Here is a 16,614-nt window from a genome sequence, read left to right as displayed (position 1 = left end):
CACTCAGCCCACTGCTCTGCTCTCTCTACACTCCTGAACGATGCACACTCAGCCCACTGCTCTGCTCTCCCTACACTCCTGAACGATGCACACTCAGCCCGCTGCTCTGCTCTCTCTACACTCCTGAACGATGCATACTCAGCCCACTGCTGAGCTCTCTCTACACTCCTGAACGATGCACACTCAGCCCACTGCTCTGCTCTCTCTACACTCCTGAACGATGCACACTCAGCCCACTGCTTGGCTCTCACTACACTCCTGAACGATGCACACTCAGCCCGCTGCTCTGCTCTCTCTACACTCCTGAACGATGCACACTCAGCCCGCTGCTCTGCTCTCTCTACACTCCTGAACGATGCACACTCAGCCCACTTCTCTGCTCTCATTGCACTCCTGAACGATGCACACTCAGCCCACTGCTCTGCTCTGTCTACACTCCTGAACGATGAACACTCAGCCCGCTGGTCTGCTCTCTCTACACTTCTGAACGATGCACACTCAGCCCACTGCTCTGCTCTCCCTACACTCCTGAACGATGCACACTCAGCCCAGTGCTTGGCTCTCACTACACTCCTGAACGATGCACACTCAGCCCGCTGCTCTGCTCTCTCTACACTCCTGAACGATGCACACTCAGCCCACTTCTCTGCTCTCATTGCACTCCTGAACGATGCACACTCAGCCCACTGCTCTGCTCTGTCTACACTCCTGAACGATGCACACTCAGCCCACTGCTTTGCTCTCTCTACACTCCTGAACAATGCACACTCAGCCCACTGCTCTGCTCTCTCTACAGTCCTGAACGATGCACACTCAGCCCACTGCTCTGCTCTGTCTACACTCCTGAACGATGCACACTCAGCCCACTGCTCTGCTCTCTCTACACTCCTGAACGATGCACACTCAGCCCACTGCTCTGCTCTATCTAAACTCCTGAACGATGCACACTCAGCCCACTGCTCTGCTCTCACTACACTCCTGAACGATGCACACTCAGCCCACTGCTCTGATCTCTCTACACTCGTGAACGATGCACACTCAGTCCACTGCTCTGCTCTCTGTACACTCCTGAACGATGCACACTTAGCCCACTGCTCTGCTCTCTCGACACTTTCGAACGATGCACACTCATCCCACTGCTCTGCTCTCTCTACACTCCTGAACGATGCACGACCAGCCCACTACTCTGCTCTCCCTACACTCCTGAACGATGCACACTCAGCCCGCTGCTCTGCTCTCTCTACACTCCTGAATGACGCACACTCAGCCCACTGCTCTGCTCTCCCTACACTCCTGAACGATGCACACTCAGCCCAGTGCTTGGCTCTCACTACACTCCTGAACGATGCACACTCAGCCCGCTGCTCTGCTCTCTCTACACTCCTGAACGATGCACACTCAGCCCACTTCTCTGCTCTCATTGCACTCCTGAACGATGCACACTCAGCCCACTGCTCTGCTCTGTCTACACTCCTGAACGATGCACACTCAGCCCGCTGCTCTGCTCTCTCTACACTGCTGGACGATGCACACTCATCCCACTGCTCTGCTCTCTCTACACTCCTGAACAATGCACACTCAGCCCACTGCTTTGCTCTCTCTACACTCCTGAACGATGCACACTCAGCCCACTGCTCTGCTCTCTCTACACTCCTGAACGATGCACACTCATCCCACTGCTCTGCTCTGTCTACACTCCTGAACGATGCACACTCAGCCCACTGCTCTGCTCTCTCTACACTCCTGAACGATGCACACTCAGCCCTCTGCTCTGCTCTCTCTACACTCCTGAACGATGCACACTCAGCCCACTGCTCTGCTCTCTCTACACTCCTGAACGATGCACACTCAGCCCGCTGCTCTGCTCTCTCTACACTCCTGAATGACGCACACTCAGCCCACAGCTCTGCTCTCCCTACACTCCTGAACGATGCACACTCAGCCCAGTGCTTGGCTCTCACTACACTCCTGAACGATGCACACTCAGCCCGCTGCTCTGCTCTCTCTACACTCCTGAACGATGCACACTCAGCCCACTTCTCTGCTCTCATTGCACTCCTGAACGATGCACACTCAGCCCACTGCTCTGCTCTGTCTACACTCCTGAACGATGCACACTCAGCCCGCTGCTCTGCTCTCTCTACACTGCTGGACGATGCACACTCAGCCCACTGCTCTGCTCTCTCTACACTCCTGAACGATGCACACTCAGCCCACTGCTTTGCTCTCTCTACACTCCTGAACGATGCACACTCAGCCCACTGCTCTGCTCTCCCTACACTCCTGAACGATGCACACTCAGCCCGCTGCTCTGCTCTCTCTACACTCCTGAACGATGCATACTCAGCCCACTGCTGAGCTCTCTCTACACTCCTGAACGATGCACACTCAGCCCACTGCTCTGCTCTCTCTACACTCCTGAACGATGCACACTCAGCCCACTGCTTGGCTCTCACTACACTCCTGAACGATGCACACTCAGCCCGCTGCTCTGCTCTCTCTACACTCCTGAACGATGCACACTCAGCCCGCTGCTCTGCTCTCTCTACACTCCTGAACGATGCACACTCAGCCCACTTCTCTGCTCTCATTGCACTCCTGAACGATGCACACTCAGCCCACTGCTCTGCTCTGTCTACACTCCTGAACGATGAACACTCAGCCCGCTGGTCTGCTCTCTCTACACTTCTGAACGATGCACACTCAGCCCACTGCTCTGCTCTCCCTACACTCCTGAACGATGCACACTCAGCCCAGTGCTTGGCTCTCACTACACTCCTGAACGATGCACACTCAGCCCGCTGCTCTGCTCTCTCTACACTCCTGAACGATGCACACTCAGCCCACTTCTCTGCTCTCATTGCACTCCTGAACGATGCACACTCAGCCCACTGCTCTGCTCTGTCTACACTCCTGAACGATGCACACTCAGCCCACTGCTTTGCTCTCTCTACACTCCTGAACAATGCACACTCAGCCCACTGCTCTGCTCTCTCTACAGTCCTGAACGATGCACACTCAGCCCACTGCTCTGCTCTGTCTACACTCCTGAACGATGCACACTCAGCCCACTGCTCTGCTCTCTCTACACTCCTGAACGATGCACACTCAGCCCACTGCTCTGCTCTATCTAAACTCCTGAACGATGCACACTCAGCCCACTGCTCTGCTCTCACTACACTCCTGAACGATGCACACTCAGCCCACTGCTCTGATCTCTCTACACTCGTGAACGATGCACACTCAGTCCACTGCTCTGCTCTCTGTACACTCCTGAACGATGCACACTTAGCCCACTGCTCTGCTCTCTCGACACTTTCGAACGATGCACACTCATCCCACTGCTCTGCTCTCTCTACACTCCTGAACGATGCACGACCAGCCCACTACTCTGCTCTCCCTACACTCCTGAACGATGCACACTCAGCCCGCTGCTCTGCTCTCTCTACACTCCTGAATGACGCACACTCAGCCCACTGCTCTGCTCTCCCTACACTCCTGAACGATGCACACTCAGCCCAGTGCTTGGCTCTCACTACACTCCTGAACGATGCACACTCAGCCCGCTGCTCTGCTCTCTCTACACTCCTGAACGATGCACACTCAGCCCACTTCTCTGCTCTCATTGCACTCCTGAACGATGCACACTCAGCCCACTGCTCTGCTCTGTCTACACTCCTGAACGATGCACACTCAGCCCGCTGCTCTGCTCTCTCTACACTGCTGGACGATGCACACTCATCCCACTGCTCTGCTCTCTCTACACTCCTGAACAATGCACACTCAGCCCACTGCTTTGCTCTCTCTACACTCCTGAACGATGCACACTCAGCCCACTGCTCTGCTCTCTCTACACTCCTGAACGATGCACACTCATCCCACTGCTCTGCTCTGTCTACACTCCTGAACGATGCACACTCAGCCCACTGCTCTGCTCTCTCTACACTCCTGAACGATGCACACTCAGCCCTCTGCTCTGCTCTCTCTACACTCCTGAACGATGCACACTCAGCCCACTGCTCTGCTCTCTCTACACTCCTGAACGATGCACACTCAGCCCGCTGCTCTGCTCTCTCTACACTCCTGAATGACGCACACTCAGCCCACAGCTCTGCTCTCCCTACACTCCTGAACGATGCACACTCAGCCCAGTGCTTGGCTCTCACTACACTCCTGAACGATGCACACTCAGCCCGCTGCTCTGCTCTCTCTACACTCCTGAACGATGCACACTCAGCCCACTTCTCTGCTCTCATTGCACTCCTGAACGATGCACACTCAGCCCACTGCTCTGCTCTGTCTACACTCCTGAACGATGCACACTCAGCCCGCTGCTCTGCTCTCTCTACACTGCTGGACGATGCACACTCAGCCCACTGCTCTGCTCTCTCTACACTCCTGAACGATGCACACTCAGCCCACTGCTTTGCTCTCTCTACACTCCTGAACGATGCACACTCAGCCCACTGGTCTGCTCTCTCTACACTCCTGAACGATGCACACTCATCCCACTGCTCTGCTCTGTCTACACTCCTGAACGATGCACACTCAGCCCACTGCTCTGCTCTCTCTACACTCCTGAACGATGCACACTCAGCCCTCTGCTCTGCTCTCTCTACACTCCTGAACGATGCACACTCAGCCCACTGCTCTGCTCTCTCTACACTCCTGAACGATGCACACTCAGCCCACTGCTCTGCGCTCCCTACACTCCTGAACGATGAACACTCAGCCCACTGTTCTGCTCTCTCTACACTCCTGAACGATGCACACTCAGCCCACTGCTCTGCTCTCTCTACACTCCTGAACGACGCACACTCAGCCCACTGCTCTGCTCTCTCTACACTCCTGATCGATACACACTCAGCCCACTGCTCTGCTCCCACTACACTCCTGAACGATGCACACTCAGCCCACTGCTCTGCTCTCTCGACACTCCTGAACATTGCACACTCAGCCCGCTGCTCTGCTCTCTCTGCACTCCTGAACGATGAACACCCAGCCCACTACTCTGCTCTCTCTGCACTCCTGAACGATGCACACTCAGCCCACTGCTCTGCTCTCTCTACACTCCGGAACGATGCACACTCAGCCCTCTGCTCTGCTCTCCGTACACTCCTGAACGATGCACACTCAGCCCACTGCTCTGCTCTCTCTGCACTCCTGAACGATGCACACTCAGCCCACTGCTCTGCTCTCCCTACACTCCTGAACGATGCACACTCAGCCCGCTGCTCTGCTCTCTCTACACTCCTGAACGATGCACACTCAGCCCACTGCTGAGCTCTCTCTACACTCCTGAACGATGCACACTCAGCCCACTGCTCTGCTCTCTCTGCACTCCTGAACGATGCACACTCAGCCCACTGCTGAGCTCTCTCTACACTCCTGAACGATGCACACTCAGCCCACTGCTCTGCTCTCTCTGCACTCCTGAACGATGCACACTCAGCCCACTGCTCTGCTCTCTCTACACTGCTGGACGATGCACACTCAGCCCACTGCTCTGCTCTCTCTACACTCCTGAACGATGCACACTCAGCCCACTGCTCTGTTCTGTCTACACTCCTGAACGATGCACACTCAGCCCACTGCTTTGCTCTCTCTACACTCCTGAACGATGCACACTCAGCCCACTGCTCTGCTCTCTCTACACTCCTGAACGATGCACACTCATCCCACTGCTCTGCTCTGTCTACACTCCTGAACGATGCACACTCAGCCCACTGCTCTGCTCTCTCTACACTCCTGAACGATGCACACTCAGCTCTCTGCTCTGCTCTCACTACACTCCTGAACGATGCACACTCAGCCCACTGCTCTGCTCTCTCTACACTCCTGAACGATGCACACTCAGCCCACTGCTCTGCTGTCCCTACACTCCTGAACGATGCACACTCAGCCCACTGCTCTGCGCTCCCTACACTCCTGAACGATGAACACTCAGCCCACTGCTCTGCTCTCTCTACACTCCTGAACGATGCACACTCAGCCCACTGCTCTGCTCTCTCTACACTCCTGAACGACGCACACTCAGCCCACTGCTCTGCTCTATCTACACTCCTGATCGATACACACTCAGCCCACTGCTCTGCTCCCACTACACTCCTGAACGATGCACACTCAGCCCACTGCTCTGCTCTCTCGACACTCCTGAACATTGCACACTCAGCCCGCTGCTCTGCTCTCTCTGCACTCCTGAACGATGAACACCCAGCCCACTACTCTGCTCTCTCTGCACTCCTGAACGATGCACACTCAGCCCACTGCTCTGCTCTCTCTACACTCCGGAACGATGCACACTCAGCCCTCTGCTCTGCTCTCCGTACACTCCTGAACGATGCACACTCAGCCCACTGCTCTGCTCTCTCTGCACTCCTGAACGACGCACACTCAGCCCACTGCTCTGCTCTCTCTACACTCCTGAACGATGCACACTCAGCCCACTGCTCTGCTCTCCCTACACTCCTGAACGATGCACACTCAGCCCGCTGCTCTGCTCTCTCTACACTCCTGAACGATGCACACTCAGCCCACTGCTGAGCTCTCTCTACACTCCTGAACGATGCACACTCAGCCCACTGCTCTGCTCTCTCTGCACTCCTGAACGATGCACACTCAGCCCACTGCTGAGCTCTCTCTACACTCCTGAACGATGCACACTCAGCCCACTGCTCTGCTCTCTCTGCACTCCTGAACGATGCACACTCAGCCCACTGCTCTGCTCTCTCTACACTCCTGAACGATGCACACTCAGCCCACTGCTTGGCTCTCACTACACTCCTGAACGATGCACACTCAGCCCGCTGCTCTGCTCTCTCTACACTCCTGAACGATGCACACTCAGCCCACTTCTCTGCTCTCATTGCACTCCTGAACGATGCACACTCAGCCCACTGCTCTGCTCTGTCTACACTCCTGAACGATGAACACTCAGCCCGCTGGTCTGCTCTCTCTACACTCCTGAACGATGCACACTCAGCCCGCTGCTCTGCTCTCTCTACACTCCTGAACGACGCACACTCAGCCCACTGCTCTGCTCTCTCTACACTGCTGGACGATGCACACTCAGCCCACTGCTCTGCTCTCTCTACACTCCTGAACGATGCACACTCAGCCCACTGCTCTGCTCTGTCTACACTCCTGAACGATGCACACTCAGCCCACTGCTTTGCTCTCTCTACACTCCTGAACGATGCACACTCAGCCCACTGTTCTGCTCTCTCTACACTCCTGAACGATGCACACTCATCCCACTGCTCTGCTCTGTCTACACTCCTGAACGATGCACACTCAGCCCACTGCTCTGCTCTCTCTACACTCCTGAACGATGCACACTCAGCCCTCTGCTCTGCTCTCTCTACACTCCTGAACGATGCACACTCAGCCCACTGCTCTGCTCTCTCTACACTCCTGAATGACGCACACTCAGCCCACTGCTCTGCTCTCCCTACACTCCTGAACGATGCACACTCAGCCCAGTGCTTGGCTCTCACTACACTCCTGAACGATGCACACTCAGCCCGCTGCTCTGCTCTCTCTACACTCCTGAACGATGCACACTCAGCCCACTTCTCTGCTCTCATTGCACTCCTGAACGATGCACACTCAGCCCACTGCTCTGCTCTGTCTACACTCCTGAACGATGCACACTCAGCCCGCTGCTCTGCTCTCTCTACACTGCTGGACGATGCACACTCAGCCCACTGCTCTGCTCTCTCTACACTCCTGAACAATGCACACTCAGCCCACTGCTTTGCTCTCTCTACACTCCTGAACGATGCACACTCAGCCCACTGCTCTGCTCTCTCTACACTCCTGAACGATGCACACTCATCCCACTGCTCTGCTCTGTCTACACTCCTGAACGATGCACACTCAGCCCACTGCTCTGCTCTCTCTACACTCCTGAACGATGCACACTCAGCCCTCTGCTCTGCTCTCTCTACACTCCTGAACGATGCACACTCAGCCCACTGCTCTGCTCTCTCTACACTCCTGAACGATGCACACTCAGCCCGCTGCTCTGCTCTCTCTACACTCCTGAATGACGCACACTCAGCCCACAGCTCTGCTCTCCCTACACTCCTGAACGATGCACACTCAGCCCAGTGCTTGGCTCTCACTACACTCCTGAACGATGCACACTCAGCCCGCTGCTCTGCTCTCTCTACACTCCTGAACGATGCACACTCAGCCCACTTCTCTGCTCTCATTGCACTCCTGAACGATGCACACTCAGCCCACTGCTCTGCTCTGTCTACACTCCTGAACGATGCACACTCAGCCCGCTGCTCTGCTCTCTCTACACTGCTGGACGATGCACACTCAGCCCACTGCTCTGCTCTCTCTACACTCCTGAACGATGCACACTCAGCCCACTGCTTTGCTCTCTCTACACTCCTGAACGATGCACACTCAGCCCACTGGTCTGCTCTCTCTACACTCCTGAACGATGCACACTCATCCCACTGCTCTGCTCTGTCTACACTCCTGAACGATGCACACTCAGCCCACTGCTCTGCTCTCTCTACACTCCTGAACGATGCACACTCAGCCCTCTGCTCTGCTCTCTCTACACTCCTGAACGATGCACACTCAGCCCACTGCTCTGCTCTCTCTACACTCCTGAACGATGCACACTCAGCCCACTGCTCTGCGCTCCCTACACTCCTGAACGATGAACACTCAGCCCACTGTTCTGCTCTCTCTACACTCCTGAACGATGCACACTCAGCCCACTGCTCTGCTCTCTCTACACTCCTGAACGACGCACACTCAGCCCACTGCTCTGCTCTCTCTACACTCCTGATCGATACACACTCAGCCCACTGCTCTGCTCCCACTACACTCCTGAACGATGCACACTCAGCCCACTGCTCTGCTCTCTCGACACTCCTGAACATTGCACACTCAGCCCGCTGCTCTGCTCTCTCTGCACTCCTGAACGATGAACACCCAGCCCACTACTCTGCTCTCTCTGCACTCCTGAACGATGCACACTCAGCCCACTGCTCTGCTCTCTCTACACTCCGGAACGATGCACACTCAGCCCTCTGCTCTGCTCTCCGTACACTCCTGAACGATGCACACTCAGCCCACTGCTCTGCTCTCTCTGCACTCCTGAACGATGCACACTCAGCCCACTGCTCTGCTCTCCCTACACTCCTGAACGATGCACACTCAGCCCGCTGCTCTGCTCTCTCTACACTCCTGAACGATGCACACTCAGCCCACTGCTGAGCTCTCTCTACACTCCTGAACGATGCACACTCAGCCCACTGCTCTGCTCTCTCTGCACTCCTGAACGATGCACACTCAGCCCACTGCTGAGCTCTCTCTACACTCCTGAACGATGCACACTCAGCCCACTGCTCTGCTCTCTCTGCACTCCTGAACGATGCACACTCAGCCCACTGCTCTGCTCTCTCTACACTGCTGGACGATGCACACTCAGCCCACTGCTCTGCTCTCTCTACACTCCTGAACGATGCACACTCAGCCCACTGCTCTGTTCTGTCTACACTCCTGAACGATGCACACTCAGCCCACTGCTTTGCTCTCTCTACACTCCTGAACGATGCACACTCAGCCCACTGCTCTGCTCTCTCTACACTCCTGAACGATGCACACTCATCCCACTGCTCTGCTCTGTCTACACTCCTGAACGATGCACACTCAGCCCACTGCTCTGCTCTCTCTACACTCCTGAACGATGCACACTCAGCTCTCTGCTCTGCTCTCACTACACTCCTGAACGATGCACACTCAGCCCACTGCTCTGCTCTCTCTACACTCCTGAACGATGCACACTCAGCCCACTGCTCTGCTGTCCCTACACTCCTGAACGATGCACACTCAGCCCACTGCTCTGCGCTCCCTACACTCCTGAACGATGAACACTCAGCCCACTGCTCTGCTCTCTCTACACTCCTGAACGATGCACACTCAGCCCACTGCTCTGCTCTCTCTACACTCCTGAACGACGCACACTCAGCCCACTGCTCTGCTCTATCTACACTCCTGATCGATACACACTCAGCCCACTGCTCTGCTCCCACTACACTCCTGAACGATGCACACTCAGCCCACTGCTCTGCTCTCTCGACACTCCTGAACATTGCACACTCAGCCCGCTGCTCTGCTCTCTCTGCACTCCTGAACGATGAACACCCAGCCCACTACTCTGCTCTCTCTGCACTCCTGAACGATGCACACTCAGCCCACTGCTCTGCTCTCTCTACACTCCGGAACGATGCACACTCAGCCCTCTGCTCTGCTCTCCGTACACTCCTGAACGATGCACACTCAGCCCACTGCTCTGCTCTCTCTGCACTCCTGAACGACGCACACTCAGCCCACTGCTCTGTTCTCTCTACACTCCTGAACGATGCACACTCAGCCCACTGCTCTGCTCTCCCTACACTCCTGAACGATGCACACTCAGCCCGCTGCTCTGCTCTCTCTACACTCCTGAACGATGCACACTCAGCCCACTGCTGAGCTCTCTCTACACTCCTGAACGATGCACACTCAGCCCACTGCTCTGCTCTCTCTGCACTCCTGAACGATGCACACTCAGCCCACTGCTGAGCTCTCTCTACACTCCTGAACGATGCACACTCAGCCCACTGCTCTGCTCTCTCTGCACTCCTGAACGATGCACACTCAGCCCACTGCTCTGCTCTCTCTACACTCCTGAACGATGCACACTCAGCCCACTGCTTGGCTCTCACTACACTCCTGAACGATGCACACTCAGCCCGCTGCTCTGCTCTCTCTACACTCCTGAACGATGCACACTCAGCCCACTTCTCTGCTCTCATTGCACTCCTGAACGATGCACACTCAGCCCACTGCTCTGCTCTGTCTACACTCCTGAACGATGAACACTCAGCCCGCTGGTCTGCTCTCTCTACACTTCTGAACGATGCACACTCAGCCCACTGCTCTGCTCTCCCTACACTCCTGAACGATGCACACTCAGCCCGCTGCTCTGCTCTCTCTACACTCCTGAACGACGCACACTCAGCCCACTGCTCTGCTCTCTCTGCACTCCTGAACGATGCACACTCAGCCCACTGCTCTGCTCTCTCTACACTCGTGAACGATGCACACTCAGCCCACTGCTTGGCTCTCACTACACTCCTAAACGATGCACACTCAGCCCGCTGCTCTGCTCTCTCTACACTCCTGAACGATGCACACTCAGCCCACTTCTCTGCTCTCATTGCACTCCTGAACGATGCACACTCAGCCCACTGCTCTGCTCTGTCTACACTCCTGAACGATGCACACTCAGCCCGCTGCTCTGCTCTCATTGCACTCCTGAACGATGCACACTCAGCCCACTGCTCTGCTCTGTCTACACTCCTGAACGATGAACACTCAGCCCGCTGGTCTGCTCTCTCTACACTTCTGAACGATGCACACTCAGCCCACTGCTCTGCTCTCCCTACACTCCTGAACGATGCACACTCAGCCCGCTGCTCTGCTCTCTCTACACTCCTGAACGATGCACACTCAGCCCACTGCTCTGCTCTCTCTGCACTCCTGAACGATGCACACTCAGCCCACTGCTCTGCTCTCTCTACACTCGTGAACGATGCACACTCAGCCCACTGCTTGGCTCTCACTACACTCCTAAACGATGCACACTCAGCCCGCTGCTCTGCTCTCTCTACACTCCTGAACGATGCACACTCAGCCCACTTCTCTGCTCTCATTGCACTCCTGAACGATGCACACTCAGCCCACTGCTCTGCTCTGTCTACACTCCTGAACGATGCACACTCAGCCCGCTGCTCTGCTCTCTCTACACTCCTGAACGATGCACACTCAGCCCACTGCTGAGCTCTCTCTACACTCCTGAACGATGCACACTCAGCCCACTGCTCTGCTCTCTCTGCACTCCTGAACGATGCACACTCAGCCCACTGCTCTGCTCTCTCTACACTCGTGAACGATGCACACTCAGCCCACTGCTTGGCTCTCACTACACTCCTAAACGATGCACACTCAGCCCGCTGCTCCGCTCTCTCTACACTCCTGAACGATGCACACTCAGCCCACTTCTCTGCTCTCATTGCACTCCTGAACGATGCACACTCAGCCCACTGCTCTGCTCTGTCTACACTCCTGAACGATGCACACTCAGCCCGCTGCTCTGCTCTCTCTACACTGCTGGACGATGCACACTCAGCCCACTGCTCTGCTCTCTCTACACTCCTGAATGATGCACACTCAGCCCACTGCTCTGCTCTCTCTACACTCCTGAACGATGCACACTCAGCCCGCTGCTCTGCTCTCTCTACACTTCTGAACGATGCACACTCAGCCCACTTCTCTGCTCTCATTGCACTCCTGAACGATGCACACTCAGCCCACTGCTCTGCTCTGTCTACACTCCTGAACGACGCACACTCAGCCCACTGCTCTGCTCTGTCTACACTCCTGAACGACGCACACTCATCCCACTGCTCTGCTCTCTCTACACTTCTGAACGATGCACACTCAGCCCACTGCTCTGCTCTCTGTACACTCCTGAATGATGCACACTCAGCCCACTACTCTGCTCTCTCTACACTGATGAGTGTGCAGCTGGGCAGGCAACTCCGCTGTTGTTTGGTGACGAGGCGATTTATTTTGAGAACAGGCCCATCTGGCCCAAAGAGTCGCACCACCTGGCAACACAGCTACGTAACCCTTCCCCGATCACCGGACAACTTACAACGACCAAGTGGGGCATCTCCAGGCTGTGGGAGGAAACCCACACGGCCGCCGGTAGAATGTACAGACAGTATACAACTCCGAACTCCCCGAGCTGTCACAGCAGCTACCGTGGAGGCCGTTGAGTGACACAGGTCCGCTGGTTGGGTGACCATCACCTTGCACTCAACGTTAGTTAAGACCATGGAATTGATTGTGGACTTCAGGAAGGGGAAGTCGAGGGAACACACACCATCAGTATCCTGGGCAATCACAAACACACCATAGCAGCTATATTTCCTTAGGAATCTGATACGCCTCCATGGGCTAACACATTTCTATAAACGGAGAACACTCACTGATTGCGTCACCATCTAATATGCGGGCCCCAACACTCAGCCAGCACAAGCCTGACCATCGAGGGCACCCTCACGAGGCAAAGCTTCAACAAGGCTGCATTCCTCATGAAGTGCTCAACGTCCAGGACACTATCATCAGAGGACAGTCAGGAGCCTCACTGTCTTCTGGGCGTTCCTTCATTGATTGTGTTGTGATTACTTTCTACATGCCCACATGAAGCTGAATCTCAGGGTCGTAGGTGCTGAGATATAGTCTGATAATAGCTTCACTTTGAAATGAAGACACACACTCAACATTTCAGGAACAGCTTCCTCCCTTCCGCCATCGGGACAGTCCATGAATCCGTGATCACTACCTCACTTGTTGCTCTTTGAACCATTTATTTTTATACCTTTAGTAAATTTTTCTCTTGCACCGTACTGCTGCCACAGACTTCATGACATTTGTCAGTGATAACAGATCTAATTCTGTTGTTAAGGGAAATATCAGTCAGCAAGCTGTGGGTGTTCAGAGATTAAGCTTGTTCCAAGCTGGGAAGAGTGGAATCAAGGGGAAATGGTCGCCAGAGAGGATCTCACCAATCAGGCCGAGGTTCGGTACAGTGTACATCTCCTTCTCGTCTGAGACCAGCATGGGAACAGCAGGGGGGCGGGACCCATCACCCGGAGGCAGCTCGGGAACTGTCTCGCACTTCTGGAGGAAGTGCGTCTCCACCAGGCGGACAAAGGTGTTAGAGGCTTCACTGTACTCCACACTCTGATTGTCTGTGCCGAGAGAGAGGGAGGGAGATGGGGGGGTGGGGGACAAAGACAGGGTTGATAGAGAAAGAGAGAGAGAGAGCTGTGATGTCTAAAAGCCAGGGACAGACCCACATCACCCTCCCTCCTACCCGACTCTGACCCAGCTCTCCGCCACTCTGACCCCAATTGTCAGCTCCTGCTGCGACCATCCAAGACCCCAAGTCGTTCTTCATTAAACCTCCTCTTCACAGTCCCTCCCTCTGCAGAAGTGGCGAGTGATCCCACCCTCCCCAACTCCTGTCATTTCCCTCCCTTGGCCCCCTTTCCCTCACTTAGTCCCATCACCCTCTGCCCCCTCCATGTGCCCCTTGTCTCCTCCCCCCGCCCCCTCCATGTGCCCCTTGTCTCCTCCCCCCGCCCCTTCCATGTGCCCCTTGTCTCCTCCCCCCGCCCCCTCCATGTGCCCCTTGTCTCCTCCCCCCGCCCCCTCCATGTTCCCCTTGCCTCCCTCTCTGCCGCCTCACCCTCCATCGTCTCGGACAGCCGGTCAGCCACCTTCTTCACCACAGCGCTCATCGCCATCTTGCCGTTCTGGAGCAGCTCCTCGACGATCAGCTCGCCCGTGTCCCCGTACAGCGTCTTGGCTGAGTAGATGTAGCGGGGGTAACGCAGGATGCGCTGCACGTTGGCGCCAAACAGCTCGTACTCCACGTATCCTCTCTTGTGCAGGCGGTAGGTGGCGAAGTTGTGGTGGATGAGGACGCAGAGGGCTTTCTTAACCTGGAGCCCAGGGAGGTGACGCACGATTCACAGCCTGCACACTCACCTGCCCCACCCCTCCCAGGATGCCCGCGGTCACCGACACCGACCCTCCCCCATCCCTCCTGATTACCGACACTCACCCCTCACCCATCCCTCCCGAAAACCGACTCTCACCCCTCACCGATCCCTCCCGAAAACCAACACTCCCCCCTCCCATCCCTCCCGAAAACCGACACTCACCCATCACCATCCCTCCTGATTACCGACACTCACCCCTCACCGATCCCTCCCGAAAACCAACACTCAGCCCTCACCTATCCCTCCCGAAAACTGACTCTCACCCCTCACCTGTCCCTCCCAAAAACCGACACTCACCCCTCACCCATCCTTCCCGAATGATGACACTCACCCCTCACCTATCCCTCCCGAATGATGACACCCACCCCTCACCTATCCCTCCCGAAAACCAATACTCACCCCTCACCCATCCCTCCCGAATGATGACACTCACCCCTCACCTATCCCTCCCAAAAACCGACACTCACCCCTCACCGATCCCTCCCGAAAACCGACTCTCACCCCTCACCTATCCCTCCCGAAAACCGACACTCACCCCTCACCCATCCCTCCCAAAAACCAATACTCACCCCTCACCCATCCCTCCCGAATGATGACACTCACCCCTCACCTATCCCTCCCAAAAACCGACACTCACCCCTCACCTATCCCTCCCAAAAACCAACACTCACCCCTCACCCATCCCTCCCGAATGATGACACTCACCCCTCACCTATCCCTCCCAAAAACCGACACTCACCCCTCACCTATCCCTCCCAAAAACCGACACTCACCCCTCACCGATCCCTCCCGAAAACCGACACTCACCCCTCACCGATCCCTCCCGAAAACCGACACTCACCCCTCACCCATCCCTCCCAAAAACCAATACTCACCCCTCACCCATCCCTCCCGAATGATGACACTCACCCCTCACCTATCCCTACCGAAAACCAATACTCACCCCTCACCTATCCCTCCCAAAAACCGACACTCACCCCTCGCCTATCCCTCCCGAAAACCAATACTCACCCCTCACCCATCCCTCCCGAATGATGACACTCACCCCTCACCTATCCCTCCCGACAATGCCAACACTGACAGCACCCCCCAACAGTTTAGGGAGGGAGGTGGAGTGAAGTGGCAGACCCACCCCCCCACCTCCACTGTTCCAGCACCTGGTCGACAGGAGTGTTGGTGTCAGTGGCGATGAGTCGCAGTGGTTGGCAGCCGGTGCGGACGAGGTGTGTGCCGACATTGGCCACGATCTGACCGTAGTGTGCCTGGAGAAGGTGGGAGCATATCTGCGATTCCAGGTGAGTCATTTCTGTCCACAGCTCCGGAGTTTCACCTCAGCTCCACATATTCAATCAGAGCACTTCCAGCTCGGCCCAACTGCTGTGGATGGATCACCTTGATCACTCAAACACTTCCTCCTCATCCCTCCCTTACCCCTATCACCCCCTCACTCCTCCACTACCCCATCACCTTCCCCTCTCACCTCTCCATCATCAACACACCCCTCCCCTACCGCCCATCATCTTTCCCTTCCCCTCACCCCTTCCCTCCTCCCTCACCCCCTCCAACACCCTCACTCCATTATCTCCTCCCTTCCCCATCAATTCATTCACCCCTCATCTAACACCCTCACTACCACCTCTATCACCCTCTTTCCCCCCTCACCACCACCTCTATCACCATCACTCCCCCCTCTATCACTCCCGCCCCATAATCTCCCACCCTCATTCCTCCCTCCTCCACCCCATCATCACCTTCACCCCCTCCTCTATCACCCTCACTCAACTCTCCCTCCCACCCTCATCCCTCACCATTCACTACCTCACACTCTCCCTCCGACCTGAACCACACTGCAGTCTTTGAGTTGGTGTAACACTCTTCCCCCTCCGGGGTTCCCACTTCCGCCCGGGCACTTCCTGTCTTTCACTGTCTTCCCTCCGTTTGCCCCGCACAGAAATGGCGCCGCCAC

The 16,614-nt window shown here is 56.0% G+C and overlaps 1 protein-coding gene across 3 annotated transcripts in view; it reads right to left on the bottom strand.

Annotated features, from left to right (window-relative positions):
* The window catches only part of polr3c (polymerase (RNA) III (DNA directed) polypeptide C), a 182,270-nt gene extending 165,664 nt beyond the window's left edge, over positions 1-16,606 (bottom strand). Inside the window, exons 1-4 of one of the 3 annotated variants that reach the window (XM_059980122.1) lie at positions 16,467-16,606; positions 15,806-16,025; positions 14,333-14,588; positions 13,647-13,832 (exon numbers count right to left, since the gene is read on the bottom strand). In XM_059980122.1, coding sequence (XP_059836105.1) covers positions 13,647-13,832; positions 14,333-14,588; positions 15,806-15,952 — 589 coding nt within the window. In that variant the 5' untranslated portion in view covers positions 15,953-16,025; positions 16,467-16,606. The remainder of the gene's footprint in view (positions 1-13,646; positions 13,833-14,332; positions 14,589-15,805; positions 16,026-16,466) is intronic. The other 2 variants (XM_059980124.1, XM_059980123.1) reach the window with 2 other exon arrangements.
* Between the last annotated feature and the right edge of the window lie 8 nt (positions 16,607-16,614).

The sequence above is a fragment of the Hypanus sabinus genome, chromosome 9, assembly GCF_030144855.1.
Source record: "Hypanus sabinus isolate sHypSab1 chromosome 9, sHypSab1.hap1, whole genome shotgun sequence".
Taxonomy (NCBI): Eukaryota; Metazoa; Chordata; class Chondrichthyes; order Myliobatiformes; family Dasyatidae; genus Hypanus; species Hypanus sabinus.
This window is presented reverse-complemented; position numbering and strand designations above follow the sequence as displayed.